General features: G+C 44.4%; 1 protein-coding gene across 1 annotated transcript in view; it reads left to right on the top strand.

Moving 5' to 3' along the window:
- Window positions 1-27,379, top strand: part of LOC121003497 (opsin-5-like) — an 83,450-nt gene that overhangs the window by 35,923 nt on the left and 20,148 nt on the right. The window contains exon 4 of the mRNA XM_040435393.1: window positions 15,771-16,105. Coding sequence (XP_040291327.1) covers window positions 15,771-16,105 — 335 coding nt within the window. The remainder of the gene's footprint in view (window positions 1-15,770; window positions 16,106-27,379) is intronic.

Here is a 27,379-nt window from a genome sequence, read left to right as displayed (position 1 = left end):
ATACTGGAAAATGAGGGGGGGAAGGTTGGTACTTGATACTGGAAAAAGATGGGGGGGAAGGTTGGCACTTGATATTGGAAAATGAGGGGGGGAAGTTTGGCACTTGATACTGGAAAAAGATGGGGGGGAAGGTTGGCACTTGATACTGGAAAAAGATGGGGGGGGGAAGGTTGGCACTTAATACTGGAAAAAGATGGGGGGGAAGGTTGGCACTTGATATTGGAAAATGAGGGGGGGGGGGGGGTGGCACTTGATACTGGAAAAAGATGGGGAGGGGAAGGTTGGCACTTGATACTGGAAAATGAGGGGGGGGGGGAGTTGGCACTTGATACTGAAAGATGACGGGGGGAAGGTTGGCACTTGATACTGGAAAATGAGGGGGGGAAGGTTGGCACTTGATACTGGAAAAAGATGGGGGGGAAGGTTGGCACTTGATACTGGAAAATGAGGGGGGGGGAGTTGGCACTTGATACTGGCACACGGGGCGGTTGGCACTTGATACTGGCACACGGGGCGGTTGGCACTTGATACTGGCATAATATTGGGGGCACTATTGGGGACCACAGGGCACAGTATTGGGGTAGTAGGATGTTTTGTCCAGAAGATGGTAGGATGATGGAAAAGTAGTAAACTAAGATTTTTTTTTTGTCAAACTGCAGAGATTAAAAACGGCGTAAAAATAGTGGTCTGGTCTGAAAGGAGAAGACGAGGACAGAGAACATCTACATCGAAGGAGACGTCACTGGATGTAAGAGGTACGGGCGCGATTTATGGGTGGGGCTGTGTGTGTGTGGTTTGAGGGCGGGTGGGGACACAGGGGCCCCATAATCTCCTATTGCCCGGGGAAATGCCCCTCCCGAGACCGGGGGGGGGGGGGGGGCCCCATGGATCAGTTTCGCACCGGGGCCCCATGGATTGTGTGTACGCCACTGTAAATGCTACTTGCTGAAGTGAGACAACCCCTTTTAAACAGTCGCTGTACTTTCACACAATGTCATTTTATTTAATAGAGACTGGTGTAACTAGGAAACTTTTAAATCACTTCATTTATAAAAATATGCCTGCATCTACCTGAAAAAAGTCATGGCCACTAGAGGTCTCACTTCCACCTAACTTGCAGTCCACTGCCTGTTGTCAGGGTGGGTTCACATCACATTTTTGTCTTACATTTAACATATACAAAAAACTTAAAGGGGTTATCTAATCTCTATAATGATCACCAGAATACATCACCCGCAATCCGAGGGAGGCTGGTGACCATCGTGGCCTGCTATTTGCTGCTCCCCCCGGAGAGATGCAGGGGGACACGGGTGTCAGGGAGCAGGTAAGTATGGTCTAGTTGGGGGTCATTATAGGGATTGGATATCCTCTTTAAACGTTAAACGGATGCCTCAGACAGATGCCATACAATGACATCCATCACCATAGAGTTTCAGTGTACTACACTTTTGCATCCTTTTCCCCCCCCAATATATATGTTAAATCTAGGGCAAAAAAGTGATGTGAACCCAGCTAAAGTGTGATATCTCCTTATCTGTGAGCTACGGACCTGAAAACAAACATAGTGGGCAGTAATGGAAAGGATGTTACAGCAGTATATTTTTCACAGAAGGGAGACATCCCCTGCTGCTGAGTGAAATGCATCTAGCTGTGCAGAAGAAACAGGGAACAACTTGTCCTCAGGCACATGAAGAGCAAGATCTGCACCTCCATGGACCAATACCAGTTTGCTTACAGAGCTATTATTTCCCCTTATAACATGGTTATAAGGGGAAATAATAGCATTCTGAATACAGAATGCATAGTAAAATAGCGCTGGAGGGGTTAAAAAATTAAAATAAAAAATTAACTCACCTTAGTCCACTTGATCGCGCAGCCGGCATCTCTTCTGTCTCCTTCTTTGCTGATTGCAGGAAAAGGACCTGTGGTGACGTCACTCCGGTCATCACATGGTCCATCACATGATCCATCACCATGGTAAAAGATCATGTGATGACCGGAGTGACGTCACCACAGGTCCTTTTCCTGCAATCAGCAAAGAAGGAGACAGAAGAGATGCCGGGCTGCGCGATCAAGTGGACTAAGGTGAGTTTAATTATTATTATTTATTTTTAAACCCCTCCAGCGCTATTTTACTATGCATTCTGTATTCAGAATGCTATTATTTTCCCTTATAACCATGTTATAAGGGTTGAGAACCTAGAGAGATGGAGTAAGAACAACAACCTCATACTCAATACCAAGAAAACAAAGGAGCTGATTCTGGATTTTAGGAAGAAACGAAAGGGACACCATCCTATTAGCATAAATGGTGGAAACATGGAGATAGTTCAAAGTTTCAGATTCTTGGGAGTTCATATTAGTCAGGACCTGTCATGGATAAAAAACACAACAGAAATTACCAAAAAAGGCCTTCAGAGTCTGAAGAAAGCACAACTCCCAAAACAGCCGCTAGTAAATTTTTACAGGTGCACCATAGAATCTGTTATCACATACTGCATTACAGTGTGGTACTCCGGCTGCTCTTCTGAGGACAAGAAGACCCTCTAGCGCATCATCAGAATGGCTGGCAGAATCACTGGTACTCAGTTACCATCACTGGATGACATCTTCACTGCTCTTTGCAGCAACAGGGCAAAGATTATCTGTGGGGATCCAACTCACCCCAGCCACAGCCTTTTCACTCCCCTATCCTCCGGTAGGCGTCTTAGAGCCCTACATGCCCGCACCACTAGGCTTAAGAACAGCTTTTACCCCAAAGCAAGCAGTCTCCTAAGGCCTCTTTCACACGGGCGAGTTTTCCGCGCGGGTGCAATGTGTGAGGTGAACACATTGCACTCGCACTGAATCCGGACCCATTCATTTCCCTGGTGCTGTGCACATGCATTGCGTGAAAATCACAGCATGTTCTATATTGTGCGTTTTTCACACAACGCAGGCCCCATAGAAGTGAATGGAGCTGCGTGAAAATCGCAAGCATCCGCAAGCAAGTGCGGATGAGTGTGAAGATATGCGTATTGTGTGGCCTGTAATTGTACCATGTAATTTGTCTATTGGGTAATTTTCATGGGTTTATTGTCTAGAGATAATTAACCACCTCAGCTCCCCTAGCTTAAACACCCTCAATGACCAGACCACTTTTTACAATTCTGCACTACACTAGTTTCACGGTTTATTACGCGGTCATACAACTTACCACCAAAACGAATTTTACCTCCTTTTCTTCTCACTAATAGAGCTTTCATTTGGTGGTATTTCATTGCTGCTGACATTTTAACTTTTTTTGTTATTAATCGAAATTTACAGAATTTTTTGCAAAAAAATTAAATTTTTCACTTTCAGTTGTAAATTTTTTTAAATAAAACTACATTTATATATAAATTTTTCTCTAAATTTATTGTTCTACATGTCTTTGATTAAAAAAAATGTAATAAGTGTATATTTATTGGTTTGCGCAAAAGTTATAGCATTTACAAACTATGGTACAAAAATTAGAATTTCCGGCATTTTGAAGCAGCTCTGACTTTCTGAGCACCTGTCATGTAGGTTCTACAATGGCCAGACAGTAGAAACACCCGACAAATGACCCCATTTCGGAAAGTAGACACCCTAAGGTATTCGCTGATGGGCATAGTGAGTTCATAGAACTTTTTATTTTTTGTCACAAGTTAGCGGAAAATTATGATTTATTTATTTATTTTTTCTTACAAAGTCTCATATTCCACTAACTTGTGACAAAAAATAAAAACTTCCATGAACTCACTATGCCCATCACGAAATACCTTGGGGTGTCTTCTTTCCAAAATGGGGTCACTTGTGGGGTAGTTATACTGCCCTGGCATTTTAGGGGCCCTAATGCGTGAGAAGTAGTTTGAAATCCAAATGTGTTAAAAATGCCCTGTGAAATCCTAAAGGTGCTCTTTAGAATTTGGGCCCCTTTGCCCACCTAGGCTGCAAAAAAGTGTCACACGTGGTATTTCCGTACTCAGGAGAAGTAGGGCAATGTGTTTTGGGGTGTATTTTTACATATACTCATGCTGGGTGAGATAAATATTTCTCTAAAAGACAACTTTTCCCATTTTTTTATACAAAGTTGTCATTTGACAGATATTTATCTCACCCAGCATATATGTAAAAAGACACCCCAAAACACATTGCCCTACTTCTCCTGAGTACGGCGATACCACATGTGTGACACTTTTTTGCAGCCTAGGTGAGCAAAGGGGCCCAAATTCTAAAGAGCACCTTTAGGATTTCACAGGGCATTTTTAACACATTTGGATTCCAGACTTCTTCTCACGCATTAGGGCCCCTAAAATGCCAGGGCAGTATAAATACCCCACAAGTGACCCCATTTTGGAAAGAAGACACCCCAAGGTGTTCCTTGATGGGCATGGTGAGTTCATGGAAGTTTTTATTTTTTGTCACAAGTTAGTAGAATATGAGACTTTGTAATAAATAAATAAATAAATAAATCATAATTTCCCGCTAACTTGTACCAAAAAAATATAAATTCTAGGAACTCGCCATGTCCCTCACGGAATACCTTGGGGTGTCTTCTTTCCAAAATGGGGTCACTTGTGGGGTATTTATACTGCCCTGGCATTTTAGGGGCCCTAATGCGTGAGAAGTAGTTTGAAATCCAAATGTGTTAAAAATGCCCTGTGAAATCCTAAAGGTGCTCTTTAGAATTTGGGCCCCTTTGCCCACCTAGGCTGCAAAAAAGTGTCACACATGTGTAATCTCCGTACTCAGAAGAAGTAGGGCAATTTTTTTTGGGGTGTATTTTTACATATACCCATGCTGGGTGAGAGAAATATCTCTCTAAAAGTCAACTTTTCCCATTTTTTTTTATACAAAGTTGTCATTTTAGAGAGATATTTCTATCACCCAGCATGGGTATATGTAAAAAGACACCCCAAAACACATTGCCCTACTTCTCCTGAGTACGGCGATACCACATGTGTGACACTTTTTTGCAGCCTAGGTGGGCAAAGGGGCCCAAATTCCTTTTAGGAGGGCATTTTTAGACATTTGGATTCCAGACTTCTTCTCACGCTTTAGGCCCCTAAAATGCGAGGGCAGTATAAATACCCTACAAGTGACCCCATTTTGGAAAGAAGACACCCCAAGGTATTCCATGAGGGGCATGGCGAGTTCATAGAAGATTTTTTTTTTGGCACAAGTTAGCGGAAATAGATTTTTTTTTGTTTTTTTCTCACAAAGTCTCCCTTTCCGCTAACTTGGGACAAAAATTTCAATCTTTCATGGACTCAATATGCCCTTCAGCGAATACCTTGGGGTGTCTTCTTTCCAAAATGGGGTCATTTGTGGGGTGTTTGTACTGCCCTAGCATTTGAGGGTCTCCGCAATCATTACATGTATGGCCAGCATTAGGAGTTTCTGCTAATCTCCTTATATTGAGCATACGGGTAATGAGATTTTTTTTTCCGTTCAGCCTCTGGGCTGAAAGAAAAAATTAACGGCACAGATTTCTTCATTCGCATCGATCAATGTGGATTAAAAAAATCTCTGCCAAAAAAAAAAAAGGAGGGGAAAGGCGTCTGCCAGGACATAGGAGCTCCGCCCAACATCCAAACCCACTTAGCTCGTATGCCCTGGCAAACCCGATTTCTCCATTCACATCAATCGATGTGGATGAATAAATCATTGCCGGGATTTTATTTTTATTTTTTATATATACAAAGTGTTTGCCAAAGCATATGAACACCGCCCCTCAGCTCATATGCCTCGGCAAACATATCTTTTTTACTGCAGAGGAGAAATCTCGTCTTGCAGCACCGCATACACCGACTTTTGCGTAATCTGACAGCAGCGCAATGCTTCTGTCAGAATGCACATCAGTGCTGCAGCTCGTTCATCGGTTGGTCCACCTAGAAGGTAAAAAAAAAAAAAAGAAAAAACCAGGCCGCAACGCAATAAATTTATTAACATTAAGTTTATATAACATTTGAACGGAACATTAACTTTTATAAACTTTATTTAACTTTTTGAACAGAACATTAACTTTTTTGCTTACCGGTGATTATTATTTTTTTTTTTACCTCTCCTTCCCCATGGGACAATGTGCAAAGCGCAAATCGCCCAGAGATGTGGCGAAGTACATTATGCACTTTGTCCCAGGTGAAAGGAGAGGTTTGCAGCAGCTCTGTGTGAAAGGGCCCTAAGACCCCTGTGTGCCTGTCCTGTGTCACGCAATCCCTATGCTAAGTGTGTACCTGTGTGTGGTACTTCCGGAAACACTCCCCTAAGCATAGGGCAGGGTGGTCAGGGCAGTCAGAACAGAAATAGCGGGTGTCACACCTTATTCCACTCCTGCTACAGACACAACACTTTTTCGGGGTGGCGCTTGGGTTGAGGTACCAGAAACGACACTGGGGAAATGTCGCTTGTGTAGACGGCTCACTACACTGGTGGATGGGGCCACAGAAACTCCTGGATACAGGAGGTTCTCGATGATCTCTTCCTAAAATTTGAGGAAGGATCCTGTTCTCCCAGCCTTACTGTAGAGAAGAAAACTATTATATGCAGCCAATTGAATCAAATATACAGACACCTTCTTATACCAGCGTCTGGGGTGTCGGGAAACTAAATAAGGAGCCAACATCTGGTCATTGAAGTCCACCCCTCCCATGAGCAAATTATAGTCGTGGACTGAGAGGGGCTTTTCAATGACACTGGTTGCCCGTTCTATTTGTATTGTCGTGTCTGCGTGAATGAAGGAGAGCATGTAAACGTCACGCTTGTCTCTCCATTTCACCGCGAGCAGTTCTTCATTACACAAGGCAGCCCTCTCCCCCCTTGCAAGACGGGTGGTAACGAGCCATTGGGGGAAGCCCCGGCGACTAGGTCGCGCGGTGCCACAGCAGCTGATCTGTTCTAGGAACAAATGCCTGAAGAGGGGCACACTTGTGTAGAAATTGTCCACATAAAGATGGTACCCCTTGCCAAATAAGGGTGACACCAAGTCCCAGACTGTCTTCCCACTGCTCCCCAGGTAGTCAGGGCAACCGACCGGCTCCAGGGTCTGATCTTTACCCTCATAGACACGAAATTTGTGCGTATAGCCTGTGTCCCTTTCACAGAGCTTATACAATTTGACCCCATACCGGGCGCGCTTGCTTGGGATGTATTGTTTGAAGCCAAGGCGCCCGGTAAAATGTATAAGGGACTCGTCTATGCAGATGTTTTTCTCAGGGGTATACAAATCTGCAAATTTGGTGTTAAGGTGGTCTATGAGGGGCCGAATTTTGTGGAGCCGGTCAAAAGCTGGGTGGCCTCTGGGATGAGAGGTGCTGTTGTCGCTAAAGTGCAGGAAACGCAGGATGGTCTCAAATCGTGTCCTGGACATGGCAGCAGAGAACATGGGCATGTGATGAATTGGGTTTGTGGACCAATATGACTGCAATTCATGTTTTTTTGTCAGGCCCATGTTGAGGAGAAGGCCCAGAAAAGTTTTAAATTCGGAAACTTGGACGGGTTTCCACCGGAAAGACTGGGCATAAAAGCTTCCCGGGTTGGCGGCTATAAATTGAGTGGCATACCGATTTGTTTCTGCCACGACTAAGTCCAAGAGCTCCGCAGTCAAGAACAGCTCAAAAAACCCCAGTGCCGATCCGATCTGAGCTGTCTCAACCCGAACTCCAGACTGGGCGGTGAAAGGGGGAACTACAGGTGCGGCTGAAGTTGGGGACTGCCAATCAGGGTTTGCCAGCACCTCAGGGACTCTAGGGGCTCTACGGGCCTGTCTGTGCGGTGACTGCGACGGGGGAACTAATGCACGTGCCACCGTACCAGCTTCAACTGCCCTTCTGGTGCTCGCCACGTCACCATCTTGTACGGCAGTGCTGGTACTAGGTCCAGGATGGGCTGCGCTGCTGGTGTATGCCTCACCACGTAATCCGACAGCGCCAGCCCCACTCTGCTGCTCTTGAAGCGGATCCTGCGCAACCTGTGGTCTAGCAACACGGGGCCGGGTACGCCTGATGGTATCAGGGACCTCAACCTCCTCGTCCGAACTTTGGGTCAGACTGCCACTGCTTTCTACAGGTTCGTATTCTGACCCGCTGGATTCGTCAGATGAGGGTTCCCATTCCTCATCCGACTGGGTCAGAATCCTGTAGGCCTCTTCAGAAGAATACCCCCTGTTTGCCATTTGGACTACAAAATTTTGGGACTACCCAAGAAAAAAAGCAAGCCTGTCTTACAAATGGGAGGCTAGCGAAGTACCGGAAGCCGCTGCGATTGATAAAAAATATCAAAACTGATTTTTTTTATCGCTGCAGCGCTTGAAAAGTGATTGTGCAGTGATCAAAAAAATTTTTTTTTTTGTCACTGCGGCGGGGCGGGCGTGGGTGAACGCACGTGTGGGCGACCGATCAGGCCTGATCGGGCAAACACTGCGTTTTGGGTGGAGGGCGAACTAAGGTGACACTAATACTATTATAGATCTGACCGTGATCAGTTCTGATCAGTTACAGATACTATAAAAGTACCAATGCTGATTAGCGATACGCTAATCAGCGAATCAGTGACTGCGGTGGGCTGGGCGCTAACCGACGCTAACTACCTAACAAAGGGGCCTAAACTATCCTAAACCTAACCTTCAATACTAGTGGGGAAAAAAAGTGACAGTTTACATCACTGATCACTTTATTCCCTTTCACTAGGTGATTGACAGGGGTAATCAAGGGGTAATCAAGGGGTGATGGGGGGTGATCTGGGGCTAAGTGTAGTGTTGGTGTGTACTCACAGTTATGTGTGCTCCTCTGCTGGGACCAACCGACGAAAAGGACCAGCAGAGGAGCACAGAAGCCATTTAACACATTATATTTATAAATATAATGTGTTAACTGGCTTGTGATTAGATTTTTTGAAAATCACCAGCCTGCCAGCGACGATCATTGGCTGGCAGGCTGGTGACGAAATACTCCTCTAACTTTTGCCGGCCGGTAATGCGCATGCGCGGGCCGGCTGTGAGCGTAATCTCGCGTCTCGCGAGATGACGCGCCGGTGCGTCCAGGAGGAATGAATCAACCGCCTCCGGAACGCAATCCTGGCGGTTAAGTTATACAGTGTCTGGACTAATTATCTCCAGGCAAACAAAGGGAGAGACCTGTGAAGATATGCGTATTGTGTGGCCTGTAATTGTACCATCTAATTTGTCTATTGGGTAATTTTCGTGGGTTTATTGTCTGGAGATAGTTAAGTTATACAGTGTCTGGACTAATTGTCTCCAGGCAAACAAAGGGAGAGACCAAACTGTAAAGCATATACTATTGGTTGTTTCTTGCCTCCCCCTGGGAAGGCCCCCCCTTGCAGGGGGTACAGTATGAATACAAGTTCTGTTCAATAAAAAGAGAGTCTTTTTACACCCTTCATCACGTTTCGGCTGATGTTTGGGTACCTGTGATGTGTGTGGGAGTGATACTGCTGAGATTACTGGCTGTTATACCTTGGGAATCTACCGAACAAGCAACCGAACGGAGGGCTATACTCACTGCGTGCTTTTCCGTTCAGGTAAACCAGACAAACCAGACGCTACTACTACCGGGTTCATTACAATTGGTGACAGCAGTGGCATCTACTAAAGAGAACCACATTAAAAGACCTGCTGGAAGCTCGAGGCATTGCGGCAAGTAACAAGTCGAAAGCTACACTAATGCAGAGTGACAGAGCCAGCAATATGGAGAGAGGAAATACGGAACCAGATGAGCTGGAAAAGAAACTGCAGATGTTTATTCGGCTGCTAGGACCAAATCCCTCGGAAGGGGCTGTGGTACAGGTGATTGCGGACACCCACAGTGCACATGTAGCGCAGCAATCCAGAACTGGGTCAATGCAAGGGGACTCGCTACATTCCTCTGGATTTACAAATGGATATCCTAAAAAGGTAAATCATGCTGCTTTTAAAAATTTTGATGACAACGGAGCAGATATTGACGGCTTTTTAAAAGACTTTGAACGCCAATGCATGTTAGAGGGAATGGAGGAAGAAAGATGGGTCTCAGTACTCAGCAGCAAGTTAACTGGGCGGGCGGCAGAGGCTTATAGAGCAGTACCGGACGAGGACATTCGGAATTATCAAAAGATAAAGGAGGTACTGTTGTCACGATTTTCCGTCACCCCAGAGGCGTATTGCCTGAAATTCAGAGAATTAAAAAAGACTGGGAAAGACTCTTTCACCAAATGGGCCTGCAGGTTAAAGAGGGCAGCACATAACTGGCTGCAAGGATCCCAAGCTTCAACGTTGAAGGATGCTTTGCAGCTCCTCACGTTGGAACAATTCTATGATGATCTGGAGAAGGATCTCAGGCATTGGATGAGATAAAAAAAAAAAAACAGTAGAAGAAGCAGCAAAATTGGCGGATGAGTATCAGGACACCAGACGGTCGGAAGTCAAAGAGGTACGAGCCAGCTCCAAACCGTTTGTCCCTTTTTCCCCAATACAAAAGCCCGTACCCTACCAAGCAACTACAAACCCCAGGCATCAACCCAAAGTGTGTTTTCTGTGCAACCAACCTGGGCACATTAAGCCCCATTGTCCACTCAGAAACAGAGGGGGCTCACCAGCTGCACATCCTTACAAGGCCACCGCTCACTGTTATCTGCAGGAGCCTAATGTCAACCCTGCGTCCAGTGAAGAACAGTGGAACATTTTGTACAAGGCCAATACGGCACAGGCGAAAACTGACAACCAGAATCATCACCGACAGTGGGTTACCGTAGATGGGGAGGATGCCGAAGCTCTACGAGACACTGGGGCCACAATTACACTCATTCAGCCTCACAAAATTTGGCCGTCTGCCCGCACCAACCGCACGGTGGCAGTTCGAGTAGCAGGGGGAGCTATCCACAAGCTTCCTACAGCAAGGGTGCTTTTGAATTGGGGCACCGGCAGTAAACAGATGGATGTGGGCATTATGCAAACTTTGCCGGCCGAAGTATTGTTGGGGAATGATGTGGGTTGCCTTGCATCCCATTTGGCTGGCCAATCTCCAATGAAAGGGTTACCCGTTACTACCAGGGCTCAAGCACGGAGGGGAGAACCTGCGCACCCGGAGGAACCTCAGGTAGGACATTCGTCCCTATTGCCCCCCTTGACCCCTACTCCCTTTTGGGATACCCCAGCAGGGTTTGAGCAGGCTCAGAGGGGGGATTCCACCTTAGCAGGTTACAGGAGGGAGGCAGAGAGACCCATGGAAGAGCAGGGGGGAGAACGGTTTAGTTGGGAAAAGGGGCTGTTGTATAGGATAACGGGGGGAGTCAGGAAGGGAGATACCCAAGTAGTTAAACAGCAACTAGTAGTTCCCCGGAAGTTTAGGGCAGAACTGCTAAAGCTTAGCCACGATATTCCGTTGGCTGGGCATTTAGGAGTGACCAAAACGAAGGATAGGATAACGCAGACCTTATTTTGGCCAAAACTTCTCAAGACATTAAACTATACTGTAGGACATGTGAGATATGTCAGCGGACAGGTAGGAGGGGGGATCGCCAGCGGGCTAAACTTAATCCTCTCCCTATTATTGACGAACCCTTTAGCAGGGTAGCCATTGATTTAGTAGGGCCGCTCCGCAAATCGGCCACATCTGGAAAGAGCTACATCCTCACGGTGGTAGAATTTGCTACTCGGTATCCGGAGGCTGTGGCTCTGTTCAATATAGAGGCCGAAACCGTGGCAGAAGCCCTAATAAAGATCTTCACCCGAGTAGGATTCCAGAGGGAAATTCTATTGGACAGAGGGACTCAATTCACGTCCCATCTGACCCAACAATTATGGAAAAGTTGTGGCGTGAAACTCCTGTTCAGTACACCCTATCACCCGCAGACGAATGGACTCTGTGAACGGTTCAATGGCACTCTGAAACAGATACTCCGAACCTTCACAGCGTCCAATCCTCACTGGGAAAGATTCCTACCTCACCTCCTGTCTGCTTACTGGGAAGTGCCCCAGGCATCCACGGGGTTCTCCCCCTTCGAACTTCTTTACGGAAGAAGAGTTCGAGGACCCATGGATCACATACGGGAGCACTGGGAGGGCAATACAGGAGAGGAGGGGGTACCTATCGTCCACTATGTGCTGGAGTTTCGGGAATGGTTGAAGGCGCTCACCGAATCTGTTCGGGAACGCCTGCAGACGGCTAAGACACGCCAAAAGAGATGGTACGATAGGGGTGCCAGAGATAGGGTCTTTGACATAGGTCAGCAAGTCTGGGCTCTGAAGCCGGTTAAGCAGGACAAATTACAGGCCTCTTGGCAAGGCCCTTTTAAGGCAGTAGAGAAGCTAAGCGACACTACGTACATAGTGTACAAGAGTTCAGATGAGAGGTTCAGACGTGCCTTTCATGTGAACATGTTAAAACCATATTACGAACGGGCAGAGGATATAGCGGCGGTGCGCGCGCCGGCAGGGGAAGATAGTAAAAACTTACCCCTGCCAGATTTACTCACCACTGACCCTATCTTTATAGACCAATTGCAAATAGACGAGGGGTTAAACCCCGAGGAGAAACAGCCTCTCAATTACTACAGGGATACAAGGAGATGTTTTCTGCTCTCCCGGGGTGTACCTCTGCTGCAGTCCACCGAGTAGAGACTCAGGGAGACACCCCCCTGCGACAACAGCCTTACCGTATCCCTGTAGCTGTTCGAGATAATATGTTAGCAGAGATACAAGAGATGCTGCAGATAGGGGTGATAGAGCCATCCCAAAGTCCTTGGGCCTCTCCGGTAGTACTGGTGCCAAATCGAGACGGTACGACTCGGTTTTGCGTAGACTACCGGAAGCTCAACGACCGCACTATAACAGACGCATACCCCATGCCTAGAATTGACAAGTTACTGGATAAGATGGCTGGGGGTCATTACCTAACCACTCTAGATTTATGCAAAAGCTACTGGCAAATCCCTCTGGAGCCAGCAGCCATTTCCAAGTCGGCATTCGTCACTCCATTCGGGCTATACCAATTCAAGGTTATGCCCTTTGGAATGAAGAATGCGCCGGCTACCTTTTAGAGAATGGCTGACAGACTTCTGGAGGGGTTTCAGGACTTCTCATGTGCGTACTTGGATGACATTGCCATTTATAGTCGCACATGGGAATCCCATCTAGAACACGCAGCCAGGGTCTTAGAGCGCCTTCAGACCGCCGGACTAACATTGAAACCGGACAAATGCCATCTACGAATGGCGGAGGTCCAATATTTAGGGCATAAAGTGGGGTCAGGTAAGCAGCATCCCGAGCTGGCCAAAGTAGAGGCCATTGCTAATTGGTATTAGCATTCTTAGGAACGGCAGGGTATTACCGGAAATTTGTCCCAGAATATAGCGCTCTGGCCAAACCCCTGACTTACCTAACCAAAAAAGCCCTTCCCAAGCTCGTAACCTGGTCTCCGGAGTGCGCAGAAGCGTTCCAGCAACTAAAGTTAGCCCTCAGCAAGGCACCTGTGTTGGCAGCACCAGACTATAACAAAACCTTTCTTGTGCACACAGATGCCTCCATGTATGGGCTGGGACCTGTGCTGAGCCAGGTGGGGGAAGATGGGTTGGAGCACCCAGTGGCGTATCTCAGCAGGAAACTTTTACCCCGGGAGGTCAGCTACGCCACTGTGGAAAAATAATGCTTAGCTCTGGTGTGGGCCTTAAAGAGGCTCCAACCCTATTTGTATGGTCGCCCCTTTACGTTGATGACGGACCACAATCCGCTTGTATGGTTGAACCGCGTCTCAGGGGACAATCCAAGACTATTACGCTGGAGCCTGGCCTTACAACCGTACAATTTTACTATGCAGTACAGGCCAGTGAATGTGAATGGATTGTCCCGTCAACCAGACTTGGACACATAAAAACTTTCATTCTTCGGACATCTCTGAGCCAACCCGACAGGGTCTAGGGGGATATGCCGACCCATGGACTTAGGGGGAGCCGTGTGAAGATATGCGTATTGTGTGGCCTGTAATTGTACCATGTAATTTGTCTATTGGGTAATTTTTGTGGGTTTATTGTCTGGAGATAATTAAGTTATACAGTGTCTGGACTAATTATCTCCAGGCAAACAAAGGGAGAGACCTGTGAAGATATGCGTATTGTGTGGCCTGTAATTGTACCATGGAATTTGTCTATTGGGTAATTTTTGTGGGTTTATTGTCTGGAGATAATTAAGTTATACAGTGTCTGGACTAATTGTCTCCAGGCAAACAAAGGGAGAGACCAAACTGTAAAGCATGTACTATTGGTTGTGTCTTGCCTCCCCCTGGGAAGGCCCCCCTTGCAGGGGGTACAGTATAAATACAAGTTCTGTTTAATAAAAAGAGAGTCTTTTTACACCCTTTATCACGTTTCGGCTGATGTTTGGGTACCTGTGATGTGTGTGGGAGTGATACTGCTGAGATTGCTGGCTGTTATACCTTGGGAATCTGATACCGGCGGATTAACCCCTTCTATGCCACGGTCCGCGCTGACCGCGACATAGAAGGGGTTTGTGTCGGGTGACTGAGCGCATCGAGTTCCCGTGCTGCTGTGGCTGGGACTTGATGTGTCAGAAGGAAGCCCGATGCCGTGCAGAGGCTGCCCAATGCCTTGCATGGCATCGGGACCTGCCTTCTATGGGTGCTGAGGAGATCCAGCCTCAGGATGAGTCTTCTAGGCAACCTGTTTGTGTACTACTCATTGTAATACATTAACAGGCAATGCATTACAATACAGATGTATTGTAATGCATTGCAGAGGGGATCAGACCCCCAAAAGTGAACATCAGTAGTAAAGTAAAGAAAAAAAAAGTAAAAAAAAAAAGTGTTTTTGATAAAATTTATAAAGTAATAAAAAACTGAAAAAAAAAAAAAGGTATCGCTGCGTCCGTAATGACCGGCTCTATAAATATATCACATGATCCACCCTGTCTGATAAACACCATTAAAAAATTATAAAAATGGTGTAAAAAAGAAAAACACATTTTTGTCACCTTACATCACAAAAAGTGCTACACCAAGCGATCAAAAAGGCGTATGTCCCACAAAATGTTATCAATAAAACGGTCACCTCATCCCGCAAAAAATGAGCCCCTACCTAAGATAATCACTCAAAAAATAAAAAAACTATAGCTCTCAGAACATGGAGACACTAAAACATAATTTTTTTGTTTCAAAACTGCTATTATTGTGCTAAAGTAAAATACATTAAAAAAAAATATATTATATATATATATATATATATATATATCTACACATATTAGGTATTGCCACGTCCGTAACAACCAGCTCTATAAAAATATCACATGACCTAACCCCTCAGGTGAACATCGTAAAAAAATAAAAACTGGGTAAAAAAAAAAGCAATTTTTGTCACCTTACATCACAAAAATTGCAGCACCAAGCGATCAAAAAGGCATATACCCCCCAAAATAGTACCAATCAAACCGTCACCTCATCTCGCAAAAAATGCATTCTTACCTAAGACAATTGGTAAAAAATAAAAAAGCTATGGCTCTCAGATTATGGATACACTAAAATATCATTATTTCGGTTTCAAAAATGCTATTATTGTGTGAAACTTAAGTAAAGAAAAAGTATACATATTAGGTATTGCCACGTCCGTAACGATCTGCTCTATAAAAAAGTCACATGACCTAATCCCTCAGGTAAACTCTGTAAAAATAAATAAATAAAAACTGCGCAAAAGCGTATGGTTTTCTGCCCCGACGTGTGTTTTATGTGTGATAGTAGACTTGATCTGTGTTTCTTCTCTTTTTCCAGGTAATAAATTTTCTTCATCCCATTCTTGTGCCTTGCTGCTCTGTGTCTGGGCTTACGCCTTTGTGTTTGCTAGTGCTCCCTTGGCAGACTGGGGAAGTTATGGTCCTGAACCATATGGAACTGCCTGCTGTATAGACTGGAAGGCGGCCAACCAAGAGCATAGAGCCATCTCCTACATCGTGTCTCTGTTTGTCTTCTGCTACATTATTCCCTGCACGTTAATCCTAATCTCCTACACCCTCATTTTGCTCACTGTGAAAGGGGCGAGAAAAGCCGTACAACAGCACTTGTCCCCGCAAAATAAAGGAAGCAGCGTCCACAGGCTCATAATTAAGGTGAAAGATCATAGAAAATTTTACATAAAATATAAACCTACACAATGTGCTCATTTGTTTACATACATCCTGCATTATACTTCAAAGCTGCAGAATAAGTATGGAATGCATGCAAACAGTGGGGAAGATTTACAGTCCTGATCAAAAGTTTAAGACCACTTGAAAAATGGCAAAAAATCATATTTAGCATGGCTGGATCTTAACAAGGTTCCAAGTAGAGCTTCAACATGCAACAAGAAGAAATGGGAGTGAGACAAAACATTTTTTCAGCATTCAATTTAATGAAAAACAACGAATAAACTGAAACAGGCTGTTTTTCAGTTGATCAAAAGTTTAGGACCACACCTCCAGAAAACCCCTAAACCCCCCCAAAACAGAAATCCAACTTCCAAACATGAACTCAGTAATGAGTAGCTCCGCCGTTATTGTTGATCACTTCCAAAATTCATTTCGGCATGCTTGATGCAAGCGTTTCCATGAGGTGAGTGGGAACATTTCTCCAAGTGGTGAAGACGGACGCACGAAGGCCATCTACTGTCTGGAACTGTTGTCCATTATTGTAAATTTCCCTTGCCATCCATCCCCAAAGGTTCTCAATTGGATTTAGATCAGGGGAACACGCAGGATGGGCCAAAAGAGTGATGTTATTCTCCTGGAAGAAGTCCCTTGTTCTGCGGGCATTGTGTACTGTAGCGTTGTCCTGTAGAAAAACCCAGTCGTTACCACACAGACGAGGGCCCTCAGTCATGAGGAATGCTCTCTGCAACATCTGGACATAGCCAGCGGCCATATGACGCCCCTGCACTTCCTGAAGCTCCATTGTTCCACTGAAGGAAAAAGCACCCCAGACCATTATGGCGCCCCCTCCACTGTGGCGCGTAGAAAACATCTCAGGTGGGATCTGCTTGTCATGCCAGTAATGTTGGAAACCATCAGGACCATCAAGGTTACATTTTTTCTCATCAGAGAATAAAACTTTCTTCACTTTTGAATGTCCCATGTTTGGTGCTCTCTTGCAAAGTCCAAACGAGCAGTTCTGTGGCGTTCAAGGAGGCGAGGTCTTTGAAGACGTTTTTTGTTTTTGAAGCCCTTCAGTCTCAGATGCCGTCTGATGGTTATGGGGCTGCAGTCAGCACCAGTAAGGGCCTTAATTTGGGTCGAGGATCGTCCAGTGTCTTGACGGACAGCCAATTGGATCCTCCGGCTCAGTGCTGATAAAAAAAATTTGTGTCTTACACTTGACTTTTTTGTTCCATAACCCTCAGCAGTCTTACTGCTTCCCACCTCAACAGCGAAGGCGGGCTGTGAGAGACCCTGCTTATGCAGTTCAACAACCCGACCACGTTCAAAAAGGGAGAGTTTTTTTGCCTTTGCCATCACAACGTGTGACTACCTGACAGAAAATGACAATGAATCCACATCTTTGCACAGATTTGGCCTTTTAAAGGCATGTGGTCCTAAAATTTTGATCAGATGAAAAACAGCCTGTTTCAGTTTAATCGTTATTTTCAATTAATTGAATGCTCAAAAAAAAAATTTTCTCACTCTCATTTCTTCTTGTTGCATGTTGAAGCTCTACTTGGAACCTTGTTAGGATCCAACAATGTAAAATATGATTTTTTGCCATTTTTCAAGTGGTCTTAAACTACTGTAAAGTAGAACTGGCTTAGTTGCCCATAGCAACCAATCAGATTAATTTTCCAAAGGAGCTGTGAAACATGAAAGGTGGAATCTAATTAGTTGCTACGGGCAACTAATCCAGTTCTACTTTACACCAGTTTGATAAATCTCCCACAGTGTCTCCACCAGCAGAATACAGAATGCAACTCTGGAAGTTAACACAGGATGTAACTCAAGATCAGTAATATATGTACTGTACACAGTGACTCCATCAGCAGAACAGTGAGTGCAGCTCTGGAGTATATTTATTTTACGCACTTATATAGCACTGACATATTCCGCAGCACTTTACAGACATTAGCATTAAGTTGTCCCCAATGGGGCTCACAAAAAACGGAGTACCCAGAGGAAAACAACGAAGACACGGGGAGAACATACAAACTCCATGCAGACGTTGTCCATGGTCAGATTCGAACCTAGGACCCGAGCGCTGCGAGGCACCAGTGCTAACCACTGAGCCGGTTCTGCCCTAGTATAACATATGCTGTAATTCAGAATCAATACATGATAAGTAATGTATGTACAAAGTGATTCCACCAACAAAATAGTGACTGCAACTCAATCCACAAGATAGGCAATAACTAACTGATCCGTGAGGGTCTGATCACTGGGACTCCCACCAATGCCAAGAACGGCGATCCTGGTCCCCCGATCTAATGGAGTGGCAGGCCAAGCATGCTCCCTGCCTTCCATTAATTTTCTATAAGAACACAAGAAAAAGCTGAGCGCCTTACTCGCCATAGTCACGATTGGTGAGGTTCCCAGCGATGGGATCCTCACTACTATCAGGTATTTTTGCTTTATAAGACGCGCTTTTCCCCCCCAAAAGTGGGGGGAAAATGTCTGTGCGTCTTATAAAGCGAATACTAGTGAGCGCTTCCAATATGGAAGCACTCTCTAGTATGCATTAGGTGCAGGGAGCGGGTGAATCGCTATGAGCGCTGCCGGCAACCACCCTCCCTAGTGTTCTTCTCGGGAGCCGCGCTGCAGTGCAGGTCCTGACCATGTACAGTGTCAGCACTCAGTGTGCGTACTGTGACCCGATGCTGTTGGTGACAGTGCAGTGCGGGCCGGAAAAGACAAGGGATTGCGACTACAGGAGCGATTGCCAGACTTGGAGAGGAGTGGCGTAGCAGGAGAAGTGAGTAAAAAAAGTTATTTTATCTCTGATCTGAGGTCTGATGGGGGTCTGGCATGGAAGTCTCATATGGTTCTGGCATAGAAGTCTGATCTGAGATCTGATGGCGCTCTGACATGGAAGTCTGATCTGAGGTCTGATGGGGATCTGACATGGGGGTCTGACATGGAGGTCTGATGAGAATTTGACATGGAGGTCTGATGGGGGTCTGAACTAAGTTCCTGATTTGGGGGTCTGATCTGAGGATCTGATGTGAGGTTTGATGACTTTTTTTCTTATTTTCCGCCTCTAAATTCTTGGTGCGTCTTATTATCAGTTGCGTCTTATAATGCGAAAAATATGGTAGTTATCCTCTATCTTGTAGATATAGTATAACTTCAAAGCTTGGCACAACCCCTTTAATTGTGTAGCTATGTAAAATAGTTTTCACAGTTGGACACATGCTATAATAAAAGGAGACCTCGGTAACTATAGGATATCTCCACCCCACAGTCCACATATAAATTATGGGATCAGGCTGAATTTACACCATTAACACCTACATATTAAATACACCCCTCTTATTTGCAGAGAGACTCTACACTAAATATAACACCTATATAAATAAAATAAAATAAAAAATATATATATACACTAATATACATATTGTGGGGATCCGCTCTGGTAGGCAGTGGTAGCGAGTGCAGTATAGAGGCAACACAGACCGGTCTTGGTGTAAAACACGATGCTTTGTTTATTCACACGGTGCAAACAAGGTGAAAGACGGTGCAGTTCATATGGAGGGTGGTCACACACAACAGCAAAATTATAGTTCAATCACAGCAAGTCCCTGCTGCAGGCTACTTGAGGCCTGTTTCTGTCACATAAGGCAAAGTCTATTTAAAGCCAGGAGTAATGTCACCTTTTTCTCCTTGGTGAAGTAAGTCCCTGGGTCCGGCTTCTAGCCACGGAACACGGATCCCTCCTGGCTTCAGCTGCGGATTCCCGCACACTCCTTTACAGGCCTCAGCACACAGCCCAGCTTACCTCCACTTCTTACTCTCACAGCCAGAGAACAAAGAAGCTCCACATTGCGCACCACACCCTTGTTGCTGGTCGGGTTTTAACCCTTCCTGCAAAACCTGGCCTGGACCGTGGGGAGACAGGCACCCACCCGCATATCTGCCTGCTCCCAGTAAGAGCTGGCCCGGATCCGCTGTGTTAACAGCATAACCGCTGCAAAATGCACTTTTCCGGCTCTTTTCCGGTGGCACGTACCTCCCGTCTACCACCACCCCAGGTACTCTCCTACAATATATATATAAATATATATATATATACTGTATATATACAGTACAGACCAAAAGTTTGGACACACCTTCTCATTCAAAGAGTTTTCTTTATTTTCATGACTATGAAGGCATCAAAACTATGAATTAACACATGTGGAATTATATACATAACAAACAAGTGTGAAACAACTGAAAATATGTCATATTCTAGGTTCTTCAAAGTAGCCACCTTTTGCTTTGATTACTGCTTTGCACACTCTTGGCATTCTCTTGATGAGCTTCAAGAGGTAGTCCCCTGAAATGGTCTTCCAACAGTCTTGAAGGAGTTCCCAGAGATGCTTAGCACTTGTTGGCCCTTTTGCCTTCACTCTGCGGTCCAGCTCACCCCAAACCATCTCGATTGGGTTCAGGTCCAGTGACTGTGGAGGCCAGGTCATCTGGCGCAGCACCCCATCACTCTCCTTCATGGTCAAATAGCCCTTACTTTCAAAGTTTTCCCAATTTTTCGGCTGACTGACTGACCTTCATTTCTTAAAGTAATGATGGCCACTCGTTTTTCTTTACTTAGCTGCTTTTTTCTTGCCATAATACAAATTCTAACAGTCTATTCAGTAGGACGATCAGCTGTGTATCCACCTGACTTCTCCTCAACACAACTGATGGTCCCAACCCCATTTATAAGGCAAGAAATCCCACTTATTAAACCTGACAGGGCACACCTGTGAAGTGAAAACCATTTCAGGGGACTACCTCTTGAAGCTCATCAAGAGAATGCCAAGAGTGTGCAAAGCAGTAATCAAAGCAAAAGGTGGCTACTTTGAAGAACCTAGAATATGACATATTTTCAGTTGTTTCACACTTGTTTGTTATGTATATAATTCCACATGTGTTAATTCATAGTTTTGATCCCTTCAGTGTGAATCTACAATTTTCATAGTCATGAAAATAAAAAAAACTCTTTGAATGAGAAGTTGTGTCCAAACTTTTGGTCTGTACTGTGTATATATATATATATATATATATATATATATAGTCCTATTCATATATATTGGTATAACATAACTAAAAACAATCTAAAAATATTTCAAGAGGAACCAATCGCCACAATGAATGAATAAATAGTTTACATGATACATACAATATAAATATATGAATAGCCCTTATGTCATTATATCCTTAATAAATTAAGTAAAAGATATTTAAGCCAATATTCTGATAATACAAATACAATAGGTATGATAACCAACCAACTAATGGCACATTCTGGAAGTGCGAGCCCACTCAGAAGTCTATGCGTTTCACTGTGCAGCTTCTTCTGGAGGTCCTGACTAAACTATAAAGTGTAGGCTCATATATAGATGGTCATATAAAAAAAATTTTTGCAGATGCTACTTACAAAATGGTGCCTGAGAATGGCGTGCACGTCAATGAAGGCTGGAAGAAGGCATGGCATTGGTGGGATTAGCGCAAAATGCATAGTTCTGCCTCAGCGCACACCCCTAAATGCCGTACATCATGACACTATGCCTCCCAGGTGCACACAGCAATCAGCGCTATCTTACTTGTGGGAAAGTATTATATAATGTTCAATTCCTAGTAAATTAACATACTTAGGCTACTTTCACACTAGCGTTGCTAGAATCCGACAGGCAGTTCCGTTGCCGGAACTAACAAGTTTCTTAACTACCTACGGATGAGCGTCACCAGTTTTGACGATCTGCTACAAAGGGTCTCTTATCGCATCGAAAGACAGGACACCATTTTCCGTCAAAGTATTTCACCTGCAGAACGGTTAATGCTTACCATGAGGTAATTATGAATTTTTTTAAAAAATTATATTTTGCTAGTAAATGTTATTTTTGTATACTTTTTTAACGTTGCTTTTCCGGGTTCAAAGCTTAACCCAGACATATTTCCCTACCCCATGGTACGAAAATTTTCTGTATTTGATACTGTACTTAATTGCGCAGGCCAAGGACTTTGGAGGCTAAGCATTAGTATTGTTCACTGTGACTTCACCGGCTCCTATGGTCAGGCTTTACCCCTATCTCGACCATTAGAGACGTTGACTTCACTGTGAGCAATGCTAGCCAGAAGCATATGCCTATCGTTTTTCCATCACTGGATTTCCAAAAAATGTCCTTTGCCCTGTGAGAATAACCACAAAACAAAGGAAAGCATTTGAGCATTTAACGGTGGTATGGCAAGTTTAAGGTCCCAAACAAGGCCAGCCAAATTATATAGCTTGTATTTTTTGGGGGGCTTTTATTTACATATTTACAAATTTTTATTTACACTTTTTTCTGATCGATTTATGGCAACAGGAGAGAGTTTGACGTCTCTCCATTATCAGTTTCGGCTAGGAATAGCCACAGTTTCCTTGATTGTTAAAGATACCTGCCGTGGTTTGTGGGAGCAGTTGCATGCAGAGTTTACACCTCATCCAAGTAGGCAACAGTACGAAATTTCCGAAAATTTTTGGGAGGTGTGCCAGTTTTCTAACTGTCTTGGGGCAGTGGACTGGAAACATGTACATATCACAAGCCCCAGCTCCTTAACCTACCTTAACCAGCTCCCGACCGCCTAACTCAGGGATGCGTCCTGCGGGCGGCCGGGTTATTCCTCCTGGACGCATCGGCGCGTCCTCTCGCGAGACACGAGATTTCCTGTGAATGCGCGCACACAGAAGCGCGCGTTCACAGGATCGGAAGGTAAACAAGTTCATCTACAGCCTGCCAGCGGCGATCATTCGCTGGCAGGCTGTAGATGCGATTTTTTTAACCCCTGAAAGGTATATCAGACGCTGTTTTGTTAACAGCGTCTAATATACCTGCTACCTGGTCCTCTGGTGGTCCCTTTTGCTTGGATCGACCACCAGAGGACACAGGCAGCTCTGTAAGTAGCACCAAGCACCACACTACACTACACCCCCCCCCTGTCACTTATTAACCCCTGATCACCCCATATAGACTCCCTGATCACCCCCCTGTCATTGATCACCCCCCTGTAAGGCTCCATTCAGACGTCCGTATGTGTTTTGCGAATCTGCGGATCCGCAAAACACAGACACTGCGGATCCGCAAAACACGGACATCGGCAATGTGCTTTCCGCATTTTGCGGATCCGCACATTGCCAGAACTATATAGAAAATGCCTTTTCTTGTCCGCAATTGCAGACAAGAATAGGACATGTTCTATAGGCTCTACAAGAAATTTATTTTTTCTGATCACTGCAAAAACATCGTAAAATCGCTGCGGCGCTATAAAGATCACTTTTGAGGGGCATGGGGAGTTCCTAGAAGATTATTTTTTTTTGGCTCAAGTTAGCGGAAATTGATTTTTTCTTTTTTTTTTCTTACAAAGTCTCATATTCCACTAACTTGTGACAAAAAATAAAATCTCACATGAACTCACCATACCCCTCACGGAATCCAAATGCGTAAAATTTTTTAGACATTTATATTCCAGAATTCTTCTCACGCTTTAGGGCCCCTAAAATGCCAGGGCAGTATAAATACCCCACATGTGACCCCATTTTGGAAAGAAGACACCCCAAGGTATTTCGTAAGGGGCATGGCGAGTTCATGTAAAATTTTATTTTTTGTCACAAGTTAGTGGAATATGAGACTTTGTAAGAGAAAAAAATATATATATCATTTTCCGCTAACTTGTGCAAAAAAAAAAATATTATAGGAACTCGCCATGCCCCTCACGGAATACCTTGGGGTGTCTTCTTTCCAAAATGGGGTCACTTGTGGGGTATTTATACTGCCATGGTATTTTAGGGGCCCTAAAGCGTGAGAAGTAGTTTGGAATCTAAATGCGTAAAAAATGCCCTGTGAAATCCTAAAAGTACTCATTGGAATTTGGGCCCCTTTGCGCACCTAGGCTGCAATAAAGAGTCACACATGTGGTATTGCCGTACTCAGGAGAAGTAGGGAAATGTGTTTTGGGGTGTATTTTTACATATACCCATGCTGTGTGTGAGAAATATCTCTGTAAATGACAACTTTAAAAAAAAATGTATACAAAGTTGTCAATTTACAGAGATATTTCTCTCACTCAGCATGGGTATATGTAAAAATACACCCCAAAACACATTGCCCTACTTCTCCTGAGTACGGCGATACCACATGTGTGACACTTTTTTGCAGCATAGGTGCGTAAAGGGGCCGAAAGTCCAACGAGTACCTTTAGGCTTTACGGGGTTGCTCACAATTTAGCCCCGCCCAAAATGCTAGAACAGTAAACACACCCCACAAATGACCCCATTTCAGAAAGTAGACACCCCAAGGTATTCGCTGAGGGGCATATTGAGTCCATGAAAGATTGAACTTTTTGTCACAAGTTAGCGGAAAGGGAGACTTTGTGAGAAAAAACAAAAAAATATCAATTTCCGCTAACTTGTGCCAAAAAAAAAAAACTTCTATGAACTCACCATGCCCCTCACGGAATACCTTGGGGTGTCTTCTTTCCAAAATAGGGTCACATGTGGGGTATTTATACTGCCCTGGCATTTTAGGGGCCCTAAAGCGTGAGAAGAAGTCTGGAATCCAAATGCCTAAAAATGCCCTCCTAAAAGGTACTCATTGGAATTTGGGCCCCTTTGCGCACCTAGGCTGCAAAAAAGTGTCACACATGTGGTATCGCCATACTCAGGAGAAGTAGGGCAATGTGTTTTGGGGTGTATTTTTACATATACCCATACTGTGTGTGAGAAATATCTCTCAACTTTGTATAAAAAAATGGGAAAAGTTGTATTTTACAGAGATATTTATCTCACCTCTAACTTGTGACAAAAAATAAAAACTTCCATGAACTCACTATGCCCATCAGCGAATACCTTAGGGTGTCTACTTTCCGAAATGGGGTCATTTGTGGGGTGTTTCTACTGTCTGGGCATTGTAGAACCTCAGGAAACATGACAGGTGCTCAGAAAGTCAAAGTGCGTAAATTCACATTTTTGCACCATAGTTTGTAAACACTATAACTTTTACCCAAACCAATAAATATACACTTATTGCATTTTTCTTTAATCAAAGACATGTAGAACAATAAATTTAGAGAAAAATTTATATAGAAATGTAGTTTTCTTTGAAAAATTGTACAACTGAAAGTGAAAAATGTCTTTTTTTTTTTGCAAAAATTTCGGTCAATTTTGATTAATATCAAAAAAAGTTAAAATGTCAGCAGCAATGAAATACCACCAAATGAAAGCTCTATTAGTGAGAAGAAAAGGAGGTAAAATTCATTTGGGTGGTAAGTTGTATGACCGAGCAATAAACCGTGAAAGTGCAGAATTGTAAAAAGTGGTCTAGTCATTAAGGGGGTTTAAGCTAGGGGAGCTGAGGTGGTTAATTACAAAAAATATTTTTCCATTATATTAATGGCCATCACTGATGCCCAGTACCGATTTGTGGCAATCGATGTTGGGGCTTAAGGCCGAACCAATGATTCAATGGTCTTCAAAAATTCTGACATGGGGCGAAGGGTATACAATAGACAATTTTATTTTCCACCTCCTCAACCTCCACCAGGTACTGATGCTCTCCCCATGCCCTTCGTTTTGGTTGGTGACGAAGCGTTTCAGATATGTGGCAATCTAATTAAACCTTATTGCAGCCGCGGATTAGACCGAAGCAAATGCATATTTAACTACTGCCTGACTAGGGCCAGAAGAATGGTGGAATGCGCACTCCGCATTCTGGTGGCTAAATGGCATATTTTCACCAAACCCATTTAACTAAAAATAGAAACTGTTGAGGAGGTAGTAAAGACATGTGTGGTGTTACACAACTACCTCCTCATAAAAGAACCACTACATGTCGAACAGATCCCTGAAGACAGCGATTTGGCCAGTATTGAAAATTTTGGACCGCGGACCACTGTAGCAGTTTCCAGGATGAGAGACTCATTTGCTGAATATTTTTGCTCCGCTGCAGGTAGAGTGGACTGGCAGGACCAAATGATGTAAATTATTTGTGGGAGGTTTTCATGAAAAATTGATGTAATTTGAATATATTCTAGATGTAGTTTAGTTGCGTGGTTATGGAGGTGGGTGGATACAGTAGTGTGTTTATTGATTTTCAAAACCTGTTTTGTAAAAATTAGTTTCAGTTTATTAAACTTTTTTTATACCATATACTGAGTCTTTATGCATATAATTGATCTCCCCACGCTGGAGGAGCGATACATACTTGTGTCGCTCCACCAGCATTGGGAGATCATTTGAGGCCTCTCTTCTCCACACTAGTCTTCTCTTGTCAACATACTCTCCCTGCGCTGGAGGAGCGACAAATACTTGTGTTGCTCCACCAGCGTAGGCAGAATATGTGAGCACTAGAGCCCTCTATCTCCCCACGCTGGAGGAGCGACAAATACTTGTGTTGCTCCACCAGCGTAGGCAGAATATGTGAGCACTAGAGCCCTCCATCTCCCCACGCTGGAGGAGCGACAAATACTTGTGTTGCTCCGCCAGCGTAGGCAGAATATGTGTGCACTAGAGCCCTTCATCTCCGTACGCTGGAGGAGCGACAGATACTTGTGTCACTCCGCTAGTGCAGGGAAAATTTAAGGGTTCAAAAAGAACCCATTTTTGATCCCCAACTTAAAAAAAACATTAAAAAAACAAACAAAGACAAATAGATTTTCAAAAATATATAACATTTATTAAGAACATATATTTTTTTTTTGAAAAAATAAATAAATAAAAAACAATATTTAAAGTTGTCTAAAAACAGGCCTGGGAAGACTAGAAGAGTGGGGGGTGGAGGGCATTGCGCAGGTTGGGACCCCTCTGTCCTGTTGCTGTTCTGCCACTGTGGACAAATAAGTGCACTTTGGGGCAAGTGCAACAGTGGGAGTATGTAAAGTGGAGGATGGGGCAGGAGATGGAGTTTGCCGAGCTAGGGAAGAGGGAGTAGTGAAAGAGGTTGGAGGATAATAATTAGAAGGAGAAGGTGAAAAAGGGTGAGAAAATAACTCAGGTGTTTGGGACTGGGATGGGGCGGCTGGAATGGGGGATAGGGCTGGGGAAAGCATGTGGGCGGTGTTGCACCTGTCACAAGGTGCAGTCCACTTGTCTTTTGGCCTCAAACAATTGGTCGGGCGTAAACTGTTCCATCACGGGGACTAACAAATTCAAATACAGTTGCACTGGACTCATTTGCGACGTCAACACCGCCC

The sequence above is a fragment of the Bufo bufo genome, chromosome 6, assembly GCF_905171765.1.
Source record: "Bufo bufo chromosome 6, aBufBuf1.1, whole genome shotgun sequence".
Lineage (NCBI taxonomy): Eukaryota > Metazoa > Chordata > Amphibia > Anura > Bufonidae > Bufo > Bufo bufo.
The sequence above is the reverse complement of the archived record's forward strand: the minus strand, read 5'-3'. Positions and strand labels throughout refer to the sequence as shown.